The following is an 18,735-nucleotide window of genomic DNA, read 5'->3' as shown; positions in this document are numbered from 1 at the left end:
CCTCCCACGACCATGGCGCTATACACGACCTCTGACCCGAACCCGAATCTGACCCTAGACATAAACCCGACTTAAATAAAATCAAAAAATGAAAATAAAAATAAACTTTACAGAACACACTTTTGTTTTCTGTTTTTAAAATTGAAAAATAAAAGTGATTACAGAACGCATTTTTGTTTTTCAAAACAAAAATTTCACTTTCATTTTGTGATTAAAAAATTAAAAAATAAAAGTATTACGAAATGTCACCCTAATATTTTGGTATTTATTGGGGAAAATGCTTTTGTGGTAGGGTTGAAAATTGAAAATTTGTAGAAGATAAGCATAAGGGTATATATGTAATTTAGTTGGGTTAGTTTGGATAGGAAATAGGATAAGTTTAGAGGTAAGGGGAAAGGAAGAGGTTTAGATTTTGACAGAGAGAGCTCAGAGCTGCTCGCTTGCTCCTCCTCCGAGTCTGAAAGAACTAAACTCACATTTTTCCAATTCTTCAATTTCATTAATGGCTTCTGCAACTACTCTCTCACTGTGTTCTTCTCTCACTGCTCAATGCAAAATCTCACAGAAATGGCGTACCCACCCTCCCCTCTCCAATCCTAATCTCACATTTCTCTCTCTTTCTTATCCAAACCTCTCTTCCTCCACTCTCTCTCACCGTATCCATTCCCCACTTCCCCCTAAAGCCTCTTTGTCTGAGTCTTCGATTTTAGAGACCGCCGAGCTCGACGCACCTAACACTGATGACGCCAAAATCGTCGAGGTCTCCTCAGAGGAGCTACAAGTCGATACTTCGGAAGAACTAGCTCCCAAGCGTGAGGAAATCTTCGCGGTGGTTATGGTATGTGTTTCTATGAGTGGCTATTTTGAGGTTATCCAGATGAAATTTTGTTTTGTTTTTAATGGGTTTTTGGACTAAATTTTTATTTTTATATGAGTTTTGGTTTTGGACTTGGTGTAGATAGGATCGCGCCAGTACATTGTTTTTCCTGGACGGTGGATCAATACTCAAAGACTTAAAGGTGCCAATGTTGATGATAAGGTATGGCATTTCTCTTGTTTTTTGAGATTTGTAACTATTTTGTCAAATCATTTTACTTACACACCTCAACGAAGCCAATGTGCTATGAATGTATTCCAAGAATTTAATAGTGTCCTAACTCCTAAGATGATTCATAACTTGCTTAAGGATTGTCTTAAAGTAGTTATGAAGTTTATTTTGAAACTAAAAAAAGTGTTTTTTTTTTTAATGTCACTATGGGATTTATCATCCTTCTAGATATCTCTGTAGGTGAGGAATTGCAGACACTAGAAAAATAGTATGTAGTGATAATAAAAAACAGATCCTCCAATGTTGACAACTTTCATGCTCAAGATTTTGCTAACTAAGCACATAAGCACACCAATCTTCAGCTTACTATCGAATATTTTGTGGAGTAGTGTCATGTGAGATTTTTTTTTCTTTTCCTACTGCTAGAATTATATTGTTATTAACTTTGACCTTCTACTAAATACCGAGTTTGTTGATTATATCTTCAATTTACCTGTAAGTAGTGCAATTCTCTACTTTATACAATAAGCGACTATAGTTGAGTCATAGTTATGGGTCTTGTAGCTTAGTACTTTGACTAGAATATAGTGCAAGTCAACTATATTCTCCCAGTGATATTGTAGTTGAGTTGCTTTGTGGGCATTCTAAAAGACTCTGCAAGGCAGCAGTTGGATTCACTTTTACCAGTTTGTTGGTTTGAATACTTTGTAATAAGTTATATGATGAAGAACTTTTGAAGTAATGCTTTGTAATTTCCATTACGATTATTTTATGAGCACAAAAGGTTACTTCTTTTGACTCTTGTTTGACACCAGTTAAATGATAAATTTATTGTGTACTTTAAGTTTGGAAGGAAGGAAGTTTTACGTTGAAGACTCCTAATAATATTTTACATGAGAAGCCATGTTTTTTTTAATGAGATTTGAACACATATCCTGCCTCAAATGTATGCTCCACAAAAGCTTTTTGTTTCTCCTCTCTGACTGTTGGTAAATTGAAGAGTGCACAGGCCTAGAAATTGGTGTTCAATGTACATGTAGACTCTGAATAATTTGTTGTTGCACTATAGTGTATCTTGGGCTTCTGAGCTTTCTGTTCTTATTGCTGGCACTCTGTATCTCTCAATCTGTTAATAGTTTTGAAGTCATTGTGCATGGTATGTGGAGAGTGAGAAAGTAAGCTGTTTGAAGAACTGCTATGTTTTGATTTTGAGAAAACCATTGTCGGTTTGTGTATATATTGTTACGCTGAATACCTTCTCCCTAGTATATAGTGATTGGTAGTTGGTCCCTATTTATGTTTCTTTCACGTCTACTAATTCTTTCTATTTGAATTTATTTCTACTTCTGTGCCTAAAACATTGGTAATTCTTTTATACCTTATATGACAGTTTATTAGGTTGATTCAGATTGACTCTTCTGGAGTTTCTGAAATTCCCGATTAAAAAAAAATCATTATTAGCTTTTAATGCCATTAATGTTTCTGATTGTCTCAATAGTCAATTCTTTGTAGTTCTTAATCTATAAAAGTTTGGATCTTTTGCAGATTGTTCTGAAGAAGGTTCTGCTTGTGGGAACAAAAACAAGTACCTACATTGGCAAGCCAGTGGTGACAAATGCTGCTGTGCATGCGGTAGTTGAAGAACAGGTAATTTCCTTCCTTATTATAACTGTTTCCATTCCAGTCCCGTAACGGAACAAATGACCATGTTTAACTGTAGTTATTCTCTTTATTCTCTGACCTCTAAGTCTATGCTGTTTCATGTAGGCATTAGATCGCAAAGTAATTGTCTTTAAGTACAAGAAGAAGAAGAACTACAGGAGAAATATTGGCCACCGGCAGGTATTACACAACAACTTACTCACTGCATCTTCTTCGTTTATAATTCACTAAAATCTGCTGGCTGGTAAACCTGTTAAAGGTCCAACTGTTTTCCTATAACTGATAACAGTAATCCCGTTATTGCTTAAGAGTTAAATAACAAGCTTTATTTTCTGATAACTCTGCTTTTTCACTTAAGTTGCTCAAGAGTTAAATAACAATCTTCAAAGTATTCTGCATCCTTGTTCTCTTTTCAGACTCATGTAACTCATAGAAGAAAACTAAAAGCTTCTTAACAACCTTATAAAAAAAAAACAAACATTAATGGTGTTACTTCTTCTCCCCTTGCTTATTGTCTAGGTCTTGTTTGATTTTGATTTGATTCCATAATGCAGCCAATTACACGGATAAGGATAACCGGCATCACAGGATATCAAGATTATCCTGCTGTCACACTCGACTCGTAGGAGCTATGGAGGATGGTGTATGATGAGAAAATATGAAAATTTTATGAAGGAAATTTTTGTAATCCCTTTTGTTTGTAAGATATCTTTGATTGAATTTCAATTTTAACAGTGACTTTTAGTTCAGTCGTTATTTTACCCTACTCTTAATAGTTATTTTTATAGCAAAGACTTTGCCAAAACATATAAAAATCAGTTCATCGCTACTGAGTGTAGCCTAACATAAATAATTATTGCATTTCCTACTTTTGGGGATGAACACATCCTTGGTAAGTGACCATCTGATCTTTTCAACTTTCAGTTTACAACTCTATTTCCAGCAAGCTACACAATGTATAATGACTTCTATATCAAAGAAAAAGAAATTAGATTGAAGTAACTAAAATAATCAGAATTTAACAATACAGAGAAACAATAAATACAACTAAAACGTGAGAAATTCTACCTCAAAAAATTAATAAATAAAGGGGAAATTTTAGCGTACAATGAGAGAGCACCACATAAGCATATTACTATTGGTGTAATTTAATATTAAGTTCTATATTAATTTACTAAATAGTATAAAAATTATTAACCACTTACAACGCGCCATATCGGTATAGTATTAGACACCTTAAGGCGCCTAATAGCAATTGTTTTAATTTTTAAGGCAAAAAATGGTCTTTGCGATGGTCAAATCATGTGATAGTTTTAAGAAAGATGATTTTAGAGAAAAAGAAAAAAGATGCCACAACGATGTCCTGCGACGGGGTAGGGAATGTTGTGAAAAATAATTTTATGATGCTATATTGATGGTTCCTTGAAAACGATGCTATTTCATTAGGCTTTGTATAAAATTTGATAAAACTTTTAGTGAGAACTTTTTGTTTGGATGTCATTGTTTGTTTTTTTATTACTTTTGGTATTTTATGAGACGTATACGTTTAAATTTCAAATTTTGTTTGTTTAAGGAGATTGTGACAAATAAGATTCTACGCACACTAAATTTAAGATTCCACACTAGTCGAATGTGTAGATCTCGAGAAAATATATCAAATGTTGCGAAAAATAATTTTATGATGCTATATTGATGGTTCCTTAAAAACGATGCTATTTCCTTAGGCTTTGCATAAAATTTGATAAAACTTTTAGTGAGAACTTTTTGTTTGGATGTCATTGTTTGTTTTTTTTATATTACTTTTAGTATTTTATGAGATGTATACGTTTAAATTTCGAATTTTGTTTGTTTAAGGAGATTGTGACAAATAATTAAAATTTGAGATTCTATGCACACTAAATTTAAGATTCCACACTAGTTGAATGTGTAGATCTCGAGAAAATGTATCAAAAAAAAAAAAAGGAAAAACAAAAAACAAATCACCTCTAACTGATAAATGAATATGATTGAAAAGTTATGCCTTAGCATTTTTTAAACCTAAGTTATGCCAAAATCATCCAAAGAAAATTGATTTGTGTCAATTTTTACTCTGAATGTCAAGTTTTTTTTTTATCATTGCGTCATTTTGGACATCTAAAATTATATTTTGATATGACCATTGAATGACATTGTTCCCACATTAATTTTGAGCTCTAAAATTATGTTTTGGTGGGATCATCACAAAGCATCGTTCAAATTACTTTTTGTTTCTAAAATCATATTTTGATGGGATTATCGTTGTTCAAAGTGTGTGTTTTTTTGTTTATTATGAGGCTAATTAGTAATTTTTCCCCCTGAACTTTGACATGTAGTAAATTGTGCGCCCTGAACTTTTTTGGCCGTTAAAAATTCCCCTCGAACTATTGAGATTGTTAAATTTAAGGACTTTTGTCTAATTTTATTCAATTTTACTGTTTCAATAATTGTTTATGTACTAAAGCATGCTCTCCAGACTTTGATATCTACCAAATCATGCCCCTCAAACTTTGATATGTACTAAATCACGCTCCTTGAACTTTCATCCATGTTAGAATTTTTTACTAAAATTAGACAAAAGTCCTTAAATTTAACAATCTCAATAGTTCGAGGGGAATTTTTAACGACCAAAAAAGTTCAGGGGGCACGATTTAGTACATGTCAAAGTTCAGGGGAAAAAATTACTAATTAGCCTTATTATGATTATTCAAAATTCTACAGTTTTTAACTTTCTAGATTTGAAAAAAAGTATAAAACCAATATGATTAAAATTTTATGGTGTCTTATATAAATTTTATGATGTGTTTAATTTTCAGATGATTAAAACATAAATTGCCTATTAGTAAATAATTTATATAAATGGTTATCCGTGTTTCAAGAAGGGGGACACGTGTCATTTCCAATTTAAGATTAATCATCTAAGGCCTGGTCAAAAGCCTTACCAAGATAACGGGTCCATTCTGTACGGAAGGATGGGCCTCATACCCATCCGAGGCCCTAGATAATTACATCCGAGATCGAATCTCTTTAAATCTGAAAGGGTGTCCCGCCCGAATATGGAGCAGCTGAGACCCTTCAGATGAGCATCTGGGATACATCTGAAAGGACGTTCCAAGAGGCATCCCGTAAACCTAAGGATGACGTGGTAGCCCTCTACCACCAAATTCCACCAAATTAGGGGATTGTCCCCTGTGTCAGACCCTAAGAGTGCGCACACCACCAAAAGAAAACCTCCCTTTTGTCCGAAGCCACTATTCCAACACTACAGTGCACACTACTACAAAAAGGCTTATTCCCGTCAGTCCTCAAATCGGTTTTTTTGGAGGATCGTCACTAATAAAGTTATGTGTCTATTTAAAATTGTCAAGAATACTCTACTATTCTCGATGATTTTAAATAGTCGTTTAGATCTTCGACTGTGCAAAATAGTCACGATGTTAAAAATCAAAAACGAGTTAAAACAGTATTCTTGACGATTTTAAACTGTCAGGGATACTGTTTAATATATAAAAACCCAAAAAAATATCATTTCATTCAAACATTTAGATCTATCTCTCTCTCTCTCTCTCTCTCTCTCTCTCTCTCTCTCTCTCTCTCTCATCTTCAAACCCACAACAATTCCCACCACCACTAGCACTGAACCCACAAATCTTGTATGATATCAGTACCAAGCCTGAGGGTCTTAACAATTCTTCTTCTCCTTCCGCTGCTACTCCCACCGCAGTAGATTCCATATACGATGATGATGATGAAGATGACCTCGAGTTGGTTAGGAACAAAAAGAACCAGTTCTCTACCTTCTTCGATGTATCCAAACCTCTCTCGCTCAAGCCTCTTTGTGTTTTTCCACAAGCTACATCTGATGATGACAGGGTGAAGACTTTGAAACTCTTCGTACTATACAGAATGTTTTGTGATGTACTATTGTGGTAATTTAAATTCATGTATTCATTTATATTTTGATGTGATAGTGGTGCGGTTTTCGAGTAATGCGAGTATGCGATAGAGTTGTGATATGTGAGATGTGGAGTTGAGATTATTTAAACTATTTATGTGAGTAATTTCATTTCAATGTCTTGTTTAATATCCGAATGAACTTTCTTTAACTTTAATTTTAAATGGTTTGAGTTGAGTTGAGCTGTTTGTGTGTATATGCTAAAGTGATTTGCATTTCGGTATTTTTGTGTGAACTAGTAAAACATTTAAGAATTTGAAAATATTATTGTGTATATATACATATTCGTTTGCATATAAATTTTAAATTTTTGCATTTGTATTATATATTATTCTTATTGGTCATATTGTAAAGATCTGAAGTTCTCTTTTCCAATGTAATGATATAGCCGACCAAAATGTGACTTTCAGACCAAGGGAGCTTCTGTTCGACCAAGGAAACCTAACATCTACAAGGAAATGGTGTAAAAAGCTAACCTCCACTTGCCAAAGGCTGGCCTCCACATCCAAAGCTTATCCTCTTCTTGGTAAAGTTGACAGTAGTATGACCTGCAAGATCCTGGCAGGCACATGACCTGCTAGGTCCTAGCAGGAGCATGGCCAGTCAAACCTCAACCTGTAGAACTTGTATGGCCGACTAGACCATATCCTGCAGTGTATGGCCGGTCAGGATTGACCTGATAGGATTCTTTGTATAGCCTGATATGTTGACTGCAAGCTACCTGCGAATTGGGCCCTTAACATCACAACAATCTGGATAGAAAATATCTACTTTTGACGGGCAATTTAGTCTTTTATATTTAATCAATTTAATATGTAAATATCTAAAGGTTTCAGTTGTAAATCCGGGTTTAGGCTTTCCTATATAAAGGCCTTAACTCTAACCTAGAAAAGGTAAGTCTAATTCTAGCCTCCAGATCATTCTAAGTCTAAAACCCTAATCTCTATTTTCTCTCCCTCTTGTACACACTCAAGGGGCTCTCTCCTCCTATCTCTCACACGCCTCTAAGGCTATACCTCTCTCTCATTAGAGACCTGCCTTCTTGATCCATGCTTTGCAACCTTATAAAGAGCTATATTAGATCCCACCTATAGTGATATGAATAGTATTATCTCTAGGTATCAATACAACTAAAAGGAGAGTAGGTCATTACCCGCTAACTAAGGGGGCCGAACCTCTATAAAAATTCTTGTCTTATTTACTTTATTGTTCTTGTTGTGTAACACGTGGCAAACATCAGATTCATACGACTTTGCTGTCGGTTAGCCACTTTTTGAGGTCAACAGTTATCCTAATTTTTGCCCACATGATGTGGCATGTCCACGTAGGCAAGATTGATGCTACGTGGAGTACAACTTGTCAGCAAGAAAGTCAAATCATCATACACAACATATCAGTTGACAAGGTATCCAAATACTTAAGTGGGATAATAAGATAACGAATTGGCCAACTTAAGGGGTATGGCTAGACCACACTGACCGTCCATATTGCCAGCATAGGCCGGCCAGCCTCCAGCAAAGGAAGGGTCGGCCAGCTTTTCCCCTAGTAGGTACTTTTTGTGCTTCTACAGCTTTCAGCTTGGACAACACTTCCAGTTACGTCTTGAACAACACAATAATTAGTTGATTCTTGATAATAAAGCAAAATAAAGTGGCAGTTGGCTATAGAGAAGTGCATATGCAGTCGGCTAAAGTAGATTGGAGTAAGTTTGTTTGGAGTCGCTTTAATATTCTAGATCTTGCTCTCCATATACTTTATTTTCTCCATGCCTCGCAGTTGGGCAACAAAGGAGATGGAAGATGTCTGGAAACCAACAAACAAAAATACATGAGAATTTTGAAGGATAAAAAAAGTGAGCAAAGCATAAGGAAGTTTACTGAGAGGCTGTGAGATACACTCCTTGTAAGCATCTCCCCCAGATCCCCATTATTGATTAAATCCCATTCATGGGAGAGGAGAGCCTTAAAATGACGTCAGCATGCTGCACCAAATTTTGTAGTGTATTCTGGGCCAGCTTTCCCAGCCTTGACGGGCAGAGTTTCGAGGGCTTGGCTCGAGGAGGCAGAAGCTTAAGTCGTCTTGGGAGTTGGCTCGTCAATACGTGCAGGGGCCGGAGGAGGATTTGGATCCTGAGTCTTAGTTTTAGGGACCTCGAGACTAGCGATCTGGGAGGCTCACTTCTTATTAGAAGTAGTCTTTTTGGGCCTTTATGGGGGCTCCACATCGATGTTTGCTGGAGCTTCTGAGATAATCAACCTCTTCTTTCCTTTTTTGTGGACGAGGCCCTCGAAATTCATTTTTGCGAGACAAGATAAAGTGTTAGCATTTATTGAAAAACAAGTAAAAGGGGAGATTGGGGCATAATTTCCTGCCTAAGGAATTTACCATAATCACTAGAAGACGAGGTAGAAGGACTATAATATCCACTAAAATCCCTACAACCTGTGATCCTGAATATATCATAGGGATTAATTGGTCCTAAATCCCAGCTCGCGTCTAAGTAACTTGCCCTATCCATCAAGGTCCCGTACTACTCGACTATCCCGTAGTACGACTCAGTACAGTTAATTTGGACGTGGAACCTCGGATACCAACTATCAAACCTATGTGTAATATGATCTATGAAGAGGGGATTCCAGGTGTAAAAGTTATAACGACTATCTCGAAATGAAACTAGAGTGTTACGCTCAGCCCTAAGCACTGTGGGTGACCAACCACATTAATTACCTCAGGATGCTCCTTCTTCGGCTTCCCGAGGGGCAGTGTATTGGAGGTATTGTGCCCGAGCCACGCGATCTTAAGCTTTCTCCTTGTCTGGGACAGGTACCTGCTGCCAAGAAGAATACTTGGGATATTTATAATCACAAGTAAACTCCTTGTCAGTTAGGAGACCCACAGACCTCAGGTTGACCTCGTTCAAAAGAAAGTCACATGACCGGAGACCGTATGGAAGACCTAACATGAGCCTGCGTCACTGGGCCATCTTAGGAGTAGGGGCAGGTCTTTTCGAGACAACTATCAAAAACAAAGCAAAATTATAATCAGCTAAACCAGAATAAAAGACATGGACTAATTTAACCAAGTCTTGTGCAAATAATTACTTACGTATTATGCGGAAAGTGGTTGTGCCGATGGGGGAGAGACCGGTCGTCCAGAAGAATTCATCTTTGAAGAGAGTTTTATTTGGAAAATCCATAATGATCTTACGATCACCTGTGTGAGTCCCAAGATAGTAAAAATACCCTGCTACATTCTTCCTTGCTGGAACAGCCTTGACAGAGTAGAGATACTCTATTTCCAGGGGAGTGGGGCACTCTCAATTCAAGATTTTGTACAAATTCCTCAAACTTGCGAGGATTCTGTATGAAATGGGATTCATTTGAAATAGGGCAAGCCCGAGGTGGTTTAGGAAGTCCTTGAAATAGTCTCACAAGGGGATTATTGCTCCAGCCCTGATGTGTTCAAGGCTCCAAGCTCCTATCCCGGTCGAGCCACTTGTACTAGTCTCGCCACTGGCCCCCTCAGATGTTTCGCGAGTAAGTTGCATTGGTGGATAACAACTGAACTCACTAGCAACTACCGATTTAACCCAGTAGTCTTGCCTATATTCAACACCACAAGTCCTCAGAGTATTACCCACGTAGTCTCCGATGGCTCGCACCTTTGACTCTATTAGCTCATCATCGAAGGTGACGTTAGAGTCCTAGGGAGTCTTTGGTTTACGTGGCTTGGAAGACATAATTTCAAAGTCCAAGTCACCTGGTTCAAAAGCAATCGTGACCTTGGGTAGAAACAAAGGCTTAGCCAAAGGAATAGAAGACAAGCTGGGAGGTTCAGGCCAAGCAGCGTCTCGTAAGAAACGGCACTTGCCTTCTGTAATTTCTTGCAAGAAGTGTCTGTGGCGACTAACAATATCTTCTTAGTGGATTTTCACTAGGTGTTCCCTAATTTTCGCATCATTTATCTCTAATTTGGATTTAGGTGCTGAAATTCTGGGTTTGTATGGGAGGGCAAGTTCAGTAGAACACTCTATTTCTAAATATTTTGGATGATAAACTTCTGAACCAGATTGGGACATTGCTGCAAGGAGAAAGCAATCCCAAATCCTGGAAGAAATTTATCAAACCAGAAGTTGGTAAATTGGAGAATCTCAAAAAGCTACGTTCTACCTAATCCCTAACATTTACCCAAATACAATTCAACCCTAAAATTGCTAAAACCAAGTGAGGTAACAAAGGTGGTAACTAAGAAATCAATAGTCAAACCTAGAAACACAACATTAAAAGCATATAAGAAAATAAGGAGAAAAATCACTTACTGTTTGGAGTTGGTTTTTGGGACGATGAGCGGTTCTGCAATCTACGAAACAACGAACGGTGAGAAGATCCCTCTAAATGCTTGAAGTCAAAAATTAGATCGGATGAAACTTGTAGGAAAAATGTTAATGACAAAGATGGCATGGAAGGTTTCAGGCAAATCTGGGTATGGTTTTTTCTGCATAAAAGCTTGAAATTTTTTTAGAGTTTCTGAAATGGCAGAGGTAGTGCAAAGGTGGTTCCTTTTTTCATTTTATACTCTTGGGTTAATCTCCGTTAGATCAGGGAGACAATTGATCCAACGGGTAGAATTTGAAGAAGAAGTGGAAAAGATGGTCATTAAATGTTGATGTGCATCGAAACCACAAAACTGCCAAAATCAGAGAACATGCATTTTTTCAAAAGGGATTATGACAAAAATACCCTTTGTAATCATTTAAAAGCACTTTTCATTAAAAAGAACTTCTTAAGGGTAATTGTTATACACAAAATTTAGCTGGTACTTCAGAGGAGGACACGTGTCAACCTGGGAGAATACAAATAAACGAATATAATGACAATTATATTAGAAGAGATTAAAATAGAATAACTCATTAAATGCGGAGCTGATAGAGTATATCTATAACTCATTGACTGTAAAGTCTTAAGCGAGACACAGATGTACAAACTAAATTCACATATTGATGAGAAACCATTTCGTATATGAAGATACAATCATAAGGATGACATTAGTAATACAAAGCGAGGCACTAACCTCGCTACGTATAAAGAGATGTAGACGAGACATGTTAGAACACTTAGCGTATAATGTACATTATACAAACTAAGCATAACGGTTGAATGAATCTGAACAACGAATAGCGAGGCATCATCTTGCTATAGGAAGACATACTCATGGTACCTTCACTAATCAGCTTCAGACATCTTTCAATGAGACCCACTACTCCTTCGAGTCAGCTCTCTCAGATAGAAGCTGACATTCAAATGATGTTGACTGCTAAAGTTTACCTTGTCACCAAGAACAACGATTGTCAGATGGAGCGTTATGTCTTCAATAGCAGAAACAACAGTATTTACATTATCGACCTTAGAAAGACATGGGAAAAGCTTCAGCTCGCTGTCAGGGTTACTGTTGCTATCCCAGAGAGGTGACCCAGCGAGATACACTTTGCAGCGTATCTAAACCCACGTCAGCATTGACCCGGTAAAAGCGGATAAATTACAGCTGTGTGATTTTCAAATAATAACCGCATTTATTATACGTGAGGCGTAATCAAATCCCATAATTTTAGGAGAATATTATTGTGGGGTATTAATTTGATTGTAATTAACTGTCTCCCTCTATAACTATAAATAGGGGCAGGATACATTGAAAAAGGGACGAAAAATCTTTTAGAGAAAGAATCCTAGTTTTGTATTAGAGAAATCTAATAAGATAGACTCGTGGACTATATATGCAGAATTTTAATTGCAAAACTACGTAAAAAAGCTTTGTGTTATTTCTTCTTCTTTTACTAGTATTATTTCTGTGCAAATCTATCACGAAATAAGCTTTATTATAGTTAACAAAAATCTGCGTTAACACATACCATATTAGTCATGGTCAATTTTTAAGTAAGCATGGTAGATTGACATAAGGCTAATTAAAGAGATTTAAAAAAAAAAGATATATTAAATCTATGATATATTGATCGATAGATATAAATTTTTCTAAATTTCATAACAAAATAAACTTTTGAACGGCTAATGTACTTTTTTTTTGAACTCATATGAGGAATCAATCCATATTTACTTAGGCTAATTAGTAATTTTCCCCCCGAATTTTGACATGTACTAAATCGTGACTCCTGAACTTTTTTGGCCGTTAAAAATTCCCCCCTAACTATTGAGATTGTTAAATTTAAGGACTTTTGTCTAATTTTAGTAAAAAAATTTCTAACGTGGATGAAAATTCAAGGGGCATGATTTGGTAGATATCAAAATCCGGAGAGCATGGTTTAATACATAAACAATCACTGAAACAGTAAAATTGAATGAAATTAGACAAAAGTCTTTAAATTTAACAATCTCAATAGTTCGGGGGAAATTTCTAACGGCTAAAAAAGTTCAAGAGGCATGATTAAGTACATGTTAAAATTTGGGAGAAAAAATTACTAATTAGCGTTTCGCTTTTGTTGAGAATGTCCTTTTTTGAGTTTCTTTTTAGTGAAAGAGGAATTAGTAAAAATGAATACTTTTAATTATCTCATTAAATTATTAAATTACAGAAAATGAATAAATAATGAGGAGGAAGAAAATGGGATGACTTTTCTTTAAATAATATTTTAATTGAGTCACCTACAGCAATCGAAAGCGGAAGAAAAGAAGAAGAAGAATATGAGAGAAATAAACAACATTAGGGACACACACACTCAATTCAATTTGAGCCGTTGATTTTCCAGATCGCCGGAGAATGGAGATGTGATAACCATTCACACCTACTCTCTTACTCTCTCTCTCCCTCTCATATTACTTGCTGAGCCCTTCCTCCTCTGGTTTCCTCGATCCATTTGTCTTTCTCTTCAATGGCGGCTCCCAGGATCCTTACCGGCGATGGCAGTGTTAGGTTATTGAGAGACGAAGAGAATGCAAAGGAAGAAGAAGACGATTCTCCATCCGGAAAGAAGCCCAAATTCGATAGGTTTCCCCTCTCTCGATGGGAGTTCGCCGCTGCCATCGGTGTCTTCTTGGTCTTCAGCGCTGGTCTTTTCTGCATCTACTTGACGATGCCTCCTGCCGAGTATGGAAAACTCAAGCTGCCAAGGACCATCTCGGATCTTCGCGTGCTTAAGTGGGTTTTCCTTTTTCCATTTTTTTTAATCCAATAATTATAGGTTTATATCAGTTATCTTCGAAAATGGTTGCGATTTTAAGTCCGTACTAGAGTTGAATCGAGTCATCAAACTTTTACTTTTCGTTAAGTGGTTTCACTTGCAGATCTCATCTATACCTTTCCATAGATATGGTGCGGAAGTTAATTTGTTTGAAATCATGAATTTTGATGGGAAGTAGCTAGCTTGGAATGAAGGGCATAGAAAATGAATGTTTCATAGATAGCTTCAGGGGAAGGGAAGCTATATCAGTTTTGTAATTTTGGATCACATACAGCAGAGATGCTGTTATAAGTAGATATATATTGTTATATTTATTCATGTATGCATACTTTTAGAAGGGCATTTACAGATTCTCGTTCTCCATATTTGATTTCAAAGAATTCTATATTTGATTGCTTTCCATGAATTTGTCTCTCTAAGATTACTTTTTCAAAATTCTCCAGAGATAATCTTGCAACGTATTCAAAGGAGTTTCCGGCGCAATTCATTCTGGGTTACTGCTCCACGTATATCTTCATGCAGACCTTTATGATTCCTGGGACAATTTTTATGTCCTTGCTAGCTGGAGCTCTTTTTGGTGTTATCAAAGGTCTTTTCTTGGTTGTCTTTAATGCCACTGCTGGAGCTTGCTCGTGCTTTTTCTTGTCTAAGTTAATAGGAAGGCCTTTAGTTAGCTGGTTGTGGCCAGAAAAGTTGAGATTTTTCCAGGCAGAGGTACTTCTATTATCTTTAGTTTTAGTTACACTTCCCATCGTTTTTTTGGCTTGATCTTTAAACTTAATTTTTGTGGTTCTAGATTGCAAAGCGCAAGGAAAAGCTTCTTAATTACATGCTTTTCTTGAGGGTAACTCCAACATTGCCAAACCTTTTTATCAACTTGGCATCCCCAATTGTTGACATACCGTTTCACATTTTCTTTTTGGCAACTTTGATTGGTCTTATTCCAGCAGCATATATCACAGTCAGGGTAAGTGTTTGTCCTATTTTTTTTTTCCTCCAATAATAATTATTATGTGCGAATCTACTTGCACAAATGCACATCTTCCGGGAAAAAGATAGTGTAGATAGTAGCATCTGCTTATGCTGGTTAATGAAGTTTTTACCTGGTCACTTTTTTTATCAGTAGTTTTTATTTTTAGTGATTACTTGGTTCTGCCTCATGATTTTACCTTTAAGTAAAAAGTGTAGTGTTGGTTTGATTTACATAGGCCATCTTATCTAGTCACTCCCCCCTTTAAGTTAGCAATGCAAGTTACCGCGGTATTTATATCGATAGTCTGATTATTCTTACATTTATATTCTCACGATCTCCCTCCTATTGGGTACTACTTCATTTGTACTATTGGGTGCACCCGCTTTTGGTGGATTAATTGCTGCTGCTACTAGGTGCTGTGTACTGTAAACTGCTGTACTCATATGTGGTTTGCAACACTTTTACCTTTTAGGAATAGTAGTAACTTTACAGGTTGTGAATGAAGAAACTATGTTGAATGGAAGGACCTACAAGTAGTTTAATTAGTAGAACCAGATTCGAGTAGTATCCTGTCCCTCAGATTGTAATGTGAAGAGATAATTATCTTAAAATGTTGAACGTATATTGCAGATTATGGAGACTAGGTGAGAGTTATCATAGTAGTCACCCTAGCATGCATGGTTTGACAGTTGTGTTTTGGTCTCATGATTCTTAATAAGGTTTGTTTTGGTGTTTGAGCTGTCTACGACTGCAAGAATCTTGATTGATAATGGAATATATGTGATTAAGTTTTATCCTTGAATGTGGGAATGCTCATGTACTCGTGTCTGCAAACTTAATTTGACAAATGATTGAAGCTATAGAATCATCCTCAAGCTGTAGAATGATAGAAGTTCTGAGTTCTGAACCATGTGTTAGTGTAATTTCTGTTGAAGAAATCTTAATCTTTACGAAATTCCTTGGCTTGTGTAGTGGACTAGTAATTTCTAGTTAATGTCTTCTCGTAGGTCATTTACTGAAAGAATCCAATTTTATTCAAATAATTAATTTTTGTTTACTATGTAAGACAATTTTATTATGTATCAGTTATTATTATTGAAAATGATCAATTACATTATCCTAAAAAGCACTTGTCCACTGTATTTAAAAGAAAAAACCATTGTTACTACTTGTACAAGTGAAAAAAAATAAAAATCATATTTGTTTGGATATGGTACGTTGGTACGTGAAAATTTAAATGACCGATTGAAGTAGAAAGATATCTTAAGAAATAAAAATTCAAACGAGAGTTGGAAATATACCTTAATTTTGATACCAATTTGGGTATGTTTCTCGATCACTAATTTTGATTGATGAATAGTTCTAATACCCATTTTACCAACTGTCCAAACATTTAGAGTGCATAATTCATACTGTTTCTAGTTATACATTTGGTGAGTTTACATATTCTGTCATTCGTTGGGGACTGGATAATTCATTTTATGTTCCTGTTGGCTGTTGGCGTTCTCGTCATAATCTCTTAGGTGCTTGCAGCCTTGTTGAATTTGTGATTTGCTTTTTGTACTTGGAAGTCAAGAATGTTTACACAGAAATCAAGCTTTTCTTTCTGCAATTTATATTAAACATTGCTCCTCTACATTTCTATGTTAGTTTTACTTCAAATGTGTTGACAATTTTCCGTGTGTTAGAAATACTAAATTTGTGCATGAATTTTTGTTCACCATCTATTAGCAGCTATGAACTGAATTTATGAATTTTGTTTGTGATGTATGAAAATGTTATGTTTGATGTAAAAGCCAATTTCTTTCCGCAGAGACTAATGGTTTTCTTCAGATTTTATAAAATTGCTTCATTAGCTGCTTAGTGAAGTTTATATGAATTTGCTATTGGTCATAACAGATGCTAAAGTTAGTCTCATAGTGCTTAGGTAGTTTTTGCCGATTATGCACAACTTAGAACATCATAAGCTGCACTGTGCTTGTCGCGCTTGTGCAGGTTGGTTTTCAGCGATGTTAACCTATTGTAAATTTATGACACATTTTATTGATATGTAGAGCAAAATGTTAATCTTTGATACAGATATAGTGATTTTCTCATGGTATTGATTTGGTTGTTAATCAGGCTGGCCTTGCTCTCGGGGATCTGAAGTCAGTTAAAGATCTATATGATTTTAAGACATTGTTCGTGCTTTTCCTCATCGGTTCCCTCATCATATTTCCTACCCTTTTGAAGAGGAAGCGAATTTATGAATAAGAACACACTGTCAAAGGGGGCTTATTATGTGCCCCTACACACTAAATTGTAAGCTCTAACAATTATATAGATTAGTTTTATCCAAAAGATTATATTGGAAATTGTGGTGTACTAATATAGTTAATTTCATTCTTTTAATAGAAAGATGGGTTCATATACAAAACTCAGTGAAGCATATTTAAGAATTTTGTAATGTTATGCACCATCATCATGTACACAACAACAATTCATGCTTCTTTGTTGTAATGGAAAAAATGTTATTACGGACAGGGTTAATTTGGATTGTATATTTATTTTTGTGCTTGTGCTACCTATAACTTGAAGCTAAGCGTATGTATTTTATAAAAATGTCGTGGAGCAAAATAATCAATTACTAACAAGGGAATATGATACTATGTTGCCAATTTTGGAATTTTAGTGAACTCCCATCCATAAATTTGATTACAATTAGGTCATTGGTGATTTATTATATTTGGGATTTAGCTAGAATTTAAGGGCTCGTTTGCTAGATCGTATAATGACCGTATTGTATTAAATAATAAATAACACTATTTTGGGATAAAATATTGTATTGTATTAATTATTACGATCTTATATTTTAAGACAATGTAAATCATAGTATTCAATACGTAACAAATGATTTGTATTAGCTTGTATTATAATATTTACAAAGGGCTAGGGATTGATCCCGAAATCCTAGACTTGGATTGAGACTCGGACCCTGACCTCGACCCATACCCGAGACCCGGAATTGCGACCCCGACTTGGACCCAAGACCAAGACCAAAGCCCTGGCCTAGGACCTAGACTCGAACTCGGACACAAACCCTCAAACACGGATTGCGAGCCGAACCTCGGACTCAGACCGGGACCTCAAATGCGGACCAAGACTCGAAGTTGGACCTGGACCCCAACTGGGAGCTGGGACCCGGACTCAAACTTGGACCTCAACCCCAACCCCGAACTCGGACGTAAACCTGGACCTTGCACCCCAGACCCTTAACCGAACCCTGGACTTGGACCTAGATTGGGAACCCCAAAACCCCACGCCATGTCCGGGTTAGGCTCAGGCCTGGGGTCCGATGTTTGGGGCTGGGTCTAGGTCTGGATCTTGGTTCGAGTTTGAGATCAGTGTTCAAGACCGAGTCTCGCGTCCCGGTTCGAGTCTGGATCCAGTTCCTAGTCTGGGTCCCAGGTCCCGAGTCTGAGGTTGGGGTCTAGGGATGGGTTTGGGTCTAGCTCAAAGTCCAGGTCGGGGTTAGGGTTGGGGTCGAGTTTATTGTAAACATATTATAATTTTACGCAACCTATTAATACAATTCAAAGAAGTGTTGAAACATATTTTCTCAGCATCGAAATATGAAATGCATTATGCACAACTGATAGTGTTGGTAGTAAGGCTAGCCGATACGCTACCTGTCCAACCTTCTCGAGTGTCTTGAATGGCCCTATGAACCTAGGGATTAACTTGACCCTCTTCCCAAAGCACTTTGCACCCTTCATTAGTGAGACTCGTAGGATAACATGTTCTCCCACCTAAAATCTATGTCTCTGCACTGAGAATCATCATACTTTTCTGTCAACTTTTCGAAGCAAGCATTCGGGTCTTAACCTTTTTCTATTTCCTCACTAGTCTGCTGA

The 18,735-nt window shown here is 36.5% G+C and overlaps 2 protein-coding genes across 2 annotated transcripts; both read left to right on the top strand.

Moving 5' to 3' along the window:
• The first annotated feature begins 320 nt into the window (after positions 1 to 320).
• On the top strand, positions 321 to 3,459 carry LOC115702350 (large ribosomal subunit protein bL21c). The gene is made up of 5 exons (XM_030629815.2): positions 321 to 838; positions 959 to 1,039; positions 2,594 to 2,695; positions 2,816 to 2,890; positions 3,265 to 3,459. Exons 1-5 carry the CDS (start codon positions 503 to 505, stop codon positions 3,334 to 3,336), a joined length of 666 nt encoding a protein of 221 aa, XP_030485675.2. The 5' UTR covers positions 321 to 502; the 3' UTR covers positions 3,337 to 3,459.
• Positions 3,460 to 13,282: 9,823 nt separating this feature from the next.
• On the top strand, positions 13,283 to 17,371 carry LOC115702349 (uncharacterized membrane protein At4g09580). Its single transcript, XM_030629813.2, has 4 exons — positions 13,283 to 13,826; positions 14,313 to 14,583; positions 14,666 to 14,836; positions 16,964 to 17,371. The coding sequence occupies exons 1-4, from the start codon at positions 13,561 to 13,563 to the stop codon at positions 17,093 to 17,095; spliced, it is 840 nt and encodes a 279-aa protein (XP_030485673.1). The 5' UTR covers positions 13,283 to 13,560; the 3' UTR covers positions 17,096 to 17,371.
• The last annotated feature ends 1,364 nt before the right edge of the window (positions 17,372 to 18,735 follow it).

The sequence above is a fragment of the Cannabis sativa genome, chromosome X (assembly GCF_029168945.1).
Source record: "Cannabis sativa cultivar Pink pepper isolate KNU-18-1 chromosome X, ASM2916894v1, whole genome shotgun sequence".
Lineage (NCBI taxonomy): Eukaryota > Viridiplantae > Streptophyta > Magnoliopsida > Rosales > Cannabaceae > Cannabis > Cannabis sativa.
Note: the sequence above shows the minus strand (reverse complement) of the source record. Positions and strands in the feature narration are given on the sequence as shown.

Coding starts and splice junctions, on each gene's coding strand:
- LOC115702350 (XM_030629815.2), top strand. CDS start 503: ATGGCTTCTGCAACTACTCTCTCACTGTGTTCTTCTCTCACTGCTCAA. Junction 2,696..2,815: donor ATGCGGTAGTTGAAGAACAG/GTAATTTCCTTC, acceptor TGTTTCATGTAG/GCATTAGATCGCAAAGTAAT. Junction 2,891..3,264: donor GAAATATTGGCCACCGGCAG/GTATTACACAAC, acceptor TCCATAATGCAG/CCAATTACACGGATAAGGAT.
- LOC115702349 (XM_030629813.2), top strand. CDS start 13,561: ATGGCGGCTCCCAGGATCCTTACCGGCGATGGCAGTGTTAGGTTATTG. Junction 13,827..14,312: donor TCGGATCTTCGCGTGCTTAA/GTGGGTTTTCCT, acceptor AAAATTCTCCAG/AGATAATCTTGCAACGTATT. Junction 14,837..16,963: donor CAGCATATATCACAGTCAGG/GTAAGTGTTTGT, acceptor GTTGTTAATCAG/GCTGGCCTTGCTCTCGGGGA.